At 36.6% G+C, this 5,278-nt stretch overlaps 1 protein-coding gene across 1 annotated transcript; it reads right to left on the bottom strand.

The window, feature by feature from the left end:
• Positions 1-666: 666 nt before the first annotated feature.
• Positions 667-4,707, bottom strand: LOC148140687 (putative G protein-coupled receptor 139). Its single transcript, XM_087978998.1, has 3 exons — positions 4,638-4,707; positions 1,728-2,624; positions 667-899 (listed from the first exon to the last, which is right to left on the bottom strand). Exons 1-3 carry the CDS (start codon positions 4,705-4,707, stop codon positions 667-669), a joined length of 1,200 nt encoding a protein of 399 aa, XP_087835124.1.
• Between the last annotated feature and the right edge of the window lie 571 nt (positions 4,708-5,278).

Raw genomic sequence — 5,278 nt, 5'->3', positions numbered from 1 at the left:
CCTTCTGTGAAAGGGAAAACACTGCTGTCCGCTACAGGTAAGTAATTTTAAAAGAAAACTGCCTTACCTTAGATGCAGTCTTCCGGGTTCGTCTGTTTTTAATAATAGAATTTTTTCACCAAATCACCATTGCACTTTCGAAATGTTTGAATTTTAAAAATACGCATTTGATAATCTAATGACAGATGTAATCAAACCACATCACAAGAATTTTACCTGGATTTCTCAGCAATATATTCCAACGCTATCGTGTACATTGAGACATAACATTTCATTGAACCTTGACCTTATTCGCGTTGGATTTCTAATGTTCTCGCCTTGGAACTCCCTCAAAAATCTTGAAACTCGAACTGCCTGAAAGCCTGTTCTCATCAAAGTGAATTGATTTTGAAACCTGAACGTCCACTTGACTTGGTCAATAAAACATGCACTGAATGATTACCAGTTGTTTGAGAAAAAAAAGTTCCCAACTGGTTTCTCTTCCAAATGTTGGTCACATCGATCCACATATGTTTAGTTACAGAAGAATTCTTCTCAGCCTCAGAGTATTGAAACAATGCCAACGCTTCTCCGAATGTATTCATACTCAGAGAAGCATCATATAGAAACATAGAATATTGAGCAAGGGTACACGATTGAACAATTAGAGCGGCTATGACAGATCAGCTAAGCTTGAAGGATGTCTCGGCACCAGAACTGCCCAGAAGCTTCGAACAGCAATAATGTTGCATATTGGATCACCTTTACCAGCTCTCGAGAACATCTGGTCACATTGATTTCCTTTCTGTCCCACATCCCACCACCACTTATCAACCAGAACCCCACAGCAAGACTTGTCGCTACATTACGTAGGGTAGAAGACAGCTTATCTTTGACCTCAGAGCTACCCAACAAATACACTGAAATACAGCAATTAAAAAGCTGTAAAACTCGTCACAAGTACAGACTGCAGTCTCATCCATGTAAAAGTAATGAAGCATCTCCAACAAAATGTTCCTTTGTGATTTCTGTGTACTGAAGTGACATGCACTAACTTCGAAAGGTGTGGTACTGGAAAAGCACATCAGGTCAGGAAACATCCTAGGAGCAGGAGAGTCGACGTTTTGGCCATAAACCCTTTATCCGGAATGAATGGTTCGTCAGAATAGTGGGATTATGGGACACTTTATGCATAAATGTTAAAAAGGACTGCGCATGTACGAGCTCAGTGGATCACATTGTTCGAAAAATAGAATGTACATTTAAGAATTGACAGGGGAGAGTTTTTCAATGGAAGTGCTGTGCAGTTTTCCCATCCGCAACCCATGGCAATGCACGTGCACCAATATTTTGCTAGTAATTAAGAAAAAAAACATAGCCAGTTTATTTCATTTCACGTTTAATATGTGGTTAGTGGAGTAGTGCAAGAATCAGAATGGTTTCAATTACTTACAATATCTACAAATAAATTGATGGTTTGTAATTATTATTTCGTAGTCACCTTTGGTGAACATACAGAGGACGATAACAAAGGAAGGTTTTAGACGGCTACAAAATGTTGCCAAAGAGATTGAAAATGCAAAGTGATTTGTTATATTGTGGTAAATGGTATATATTGGAAAATGACAGTTTATCTATCTGAGCAGGAAGAATAGTAAGGATGCAAGATGGCAAGTTTTGTCGACCCACGGCACTAATTTACAAGATTCTAAATCTTTTCATTTAGTTCAATGAGGAATTTAACTTACGTAAATGTGTTACAACAGTAAAGGGATGAATGATCATTAGTTTGAGCTCATTTCTGAATTTCCGCTGGAAAACTACATATATAAAGGTGTTTGTGCAGCAGCTCAATGTTCTGAGAATATATCCTGATTGTTCCAGAATAATAAATGGGTCGTTGTAATTTGTAACTAAAAATTCAGCATTCGTAAATTGTACAGAAATATAAGATGCAAAGGATGCACTCCATAAAAGTATAAAATTGGCAGATATGGCCAGCAATATAATCATTGATTTTCTTCTGCTCTCCACCTCCGGATCGTCCAGGTTCTCACCATTGTTCTTTCGTTGCAGTCCTCTTCTGATGGTGTTTGCCTGCATTATATGTCTGATAGTTACAGCATTTAACAGTAATATCAAAACAAAGGGAAGAAATGGGGTTAAAAGCGTTTCCAACCACCAATACGCTATCCATATTGGTAGGATGTGAAAGCTTGTTTTCACAGCACAGGACCACGGTAAATTATCAATTATTTCACGAGGTTTGAATATAAAATACAGTGGAATAGTCTGCAAGATGCTCAAAATAATTATCACTGCTATAACTGCATTTGCACTTTTAACATTACAATAGCTTTTTCGGAGCTTTTGACAGCAAATAGCAACACATCGATCAAAGGTGAATGCGACAGTAAACCAAACAGACAAGTCAATGGAAACCAAACACAGAGTGATGTTAAGGCTGCAAATTGGGGTGTAGTTAAGGAATGAATATGGAAAATAAGAATCCTTAATCTCATAGAGTATTGCGTTAAATAGCAGCAATGATAAATCAGCTGTTGACATGCAGACCAGGTATCGAGTGACACATTTGGAGAGGTCACAACGACCACGCGAAAGAATTAGAATTGTTAGCACATTAGCTGAAACGAAACAAAGACAAAAATGGTCATTCTTAACATAGTGAGTTATTGGTCAGTAAACGTAATTTGTTTGAAATCGAGTGTGGTTAGTCCTGGTGCATACATTTCTTTGAGACCTTCAAAACAATGAAATCAAGTGAAATAGTTTAGTTCTCTGCTAAGACGATTCCCATGAACTTATACAACTAAACAGGCCAACGTGTAAATTTTGATCTATAATGTGTCTAAAGCCATGGATGTTCAATGATTTCTAATTGCATTGTATTGCTCTGGTAAAGGTACCTGGCGCTCGATCATTTGTTTCTGAGTTTATTGAAATTGTTTCGATTTCCATTGTTGAACGTGGAATATATAAAATAATCTAGAAGCTTTTCCATTTAAAAAAAAAGTGTTTCTAAGCGACTCAACAAACAAACCAGTCTTCGGAATCAGAACTGCCCCACTTTCAGGTTTTGAGAAAGAGATAGGCAATTTTGATGATATGCCTTAAAAAAGATAGATTGGAAAACTTGAAAAACGAAAAGGCATTTAATCGACCTGAAGACACGCCATAAAAACGGTAAATGAAAACCATTACTTTATACGTGTGATTTAGCGCACAATGTTCGGATTAAGTGAGCTAAAATTTTCCTTTTTATTCTGAAATTCTACACCAGACTTTTCAGGATTCTCCAGATATAAGAGACCCCAGTGAAAACTGAAGACCTGACTGTGTAAAATCGTAAAACAGACAGCTATTTTCTGTGCAACATTGGAGCAGCTGCTTATCAGACAAATAGAATTCATTTCGAACCTATCTATACGGCGTAACAGACAGATTTGGTTGTTGTTGTAGTACAGAGCTCGCTGAAGAACTCTTAATTATAAAAATGCACTGAAGTATACGTGGCCTCATTTCAGCAGGGCTGAAATAAATAGAAAAACGTTAGATCAAACTTATACAATGTTTCGTTCAGGCTACAATTGAATGGCTGTCAATACACCCGCCAAACTGTATAGGTCACACCTGCAGTCAGATTTTCTAACATAGTATTAGACCCCTACTTCTAAGTCAGTTCATAACATTTTAATTTCACCTGTACTTGAGGTGCGTGTTAACATGATCAAAAGATTAATTGAAAGCAAAACTATTAAGTTCAAACAGGTTTCAAGATTGTGGCTTTTATTTATAAGTTCCAAAAGTGACACCAGAATGGAATGCTCATACCTTTAGAAAGCATTAAGCAAGCTGTTTACAATTTGATCAGAAAAAAATAATACAGATGCGCCATCCCTTAGGATCTATAAGACAACTAAGTAATCAAAATCGTCCAAATACAAGACACATAACAAACTGTGCCTGAGACAAAGTGTGCACCTTAAAATTGACAGTCAAAAATAAATTAAATGCGAAGCTATGAGAAGTATTGTTACCAGAGACGACTGCATATATAAATTGAACTTGTCCCAGAAAATCAGCTGAAGCGAATAGCAACGATTCATTCAAGGTGAAAATGTGTAAATACGTCGCTGACCAAAGTGGAATTTGTGAATCTCATCCGTCTGGTCATGTGCTAGAAATATGTGGTGCATTTCTTATAAAATGTGCATTTTTTCAAAAAATCACAGCACCACTTGCAGCTTCTCTGAGGAGTGGATCAAAATTCAGATATCTGTCAATTGCTCTTTTAATCCTTCTCCCCTGGCACATACCTAAGGGCACACTGAGTATTCGTAGCAGGCTAAAGGTTTCATTTCCACTTCAAAAATTCAAGGTATATTGGATGCGGCAACTTCTGTCTGCAACCAAAAATATACTGCAGGTGTCATACGAACATTTAAATGGTTATATTGCTTGTCAAACCATTCTACTGAGAAAAATTCAGAGCAAAGAGGTTGCTGCTGTTTGGTGGATGATTGAATTAATTATTTTCTGCAAATTGAGCATCTTAAGAATGGAACATTTGACCGTTAGCAAGAGTTGTGATCACATTAATAGAATTTACAATTATTAATTGATTTTCAGAAACATACCTGGGATGCCAACGGCTGCAAGAATAGGGTAGTAAATACGTTCTATGTGTATGATAATCGGCTGTTCCATGTTTGCACAGGAAGTAGCTGTCGCTTTATGATTCTACGCAGGCATGTCTTCAGTTTACACTCGGGTCTCTAATATGTCTGGAGAATCCTCAAAGGACAACTGATTGACATTAGTTTCTATGTTTTGTATAATCGTTGTTAGCATGAGTCATTTTTAATTCTTGGGACTATTTACTTCATCATATCACCTCAAATGCGAGAAATTATAATATTATTTTTGTTGTATTTTTAATGTATTGCATTTTAATTCCTGCACTTGAAAACCTGTGTTAGAGAGGTTTCGATCTGAAAATTAGTTTGATATTAAAGTACGACAAAATGTCGGAAAAACATGGAGGGCCGAACGGCCTGGACTGTACTGTTATATGTTCTAAGTTGAATAACATTTTCATGTGCTTACTTGACGAAATAAGCATTAGATTTATGTAGGGTGAGCGGAAATTGGATGCATAAATATAATGAGGATATTCTGTTCAATTAAACACGAAATAAATCAATTTGAGGAGATAAGAGTCGGATGTGAGATCAAGGCTTCCAGATCAATATACAAAGGGTACTATACAGTCTTTAAA

Source organism: Chiloscyllium plagiosum, unplaced genomic scaffold (assembly GCF_037043375.1).
Source record: "Chiloscyllium plagiosum isolate Xiang-an unplaced genomic scaffold, Cpla_swu_hap1 HiC_scaffold_35, whole genome shotgun sequence".
Classification (NCBI taxonomy): domain Eukaryota; kingdom Metazoa; phylum Chordata; class Chondrichthyes; order Orectolobiformes; family Hemiscylliidae; genus Chiloscyllium; species Chiloscyllium plagiosum.
The sequence above is the reverse complement of the archived record's forward strand: the minus strand, read 5'-3'. Positions and strand labels throughout refer to the sequence as shown.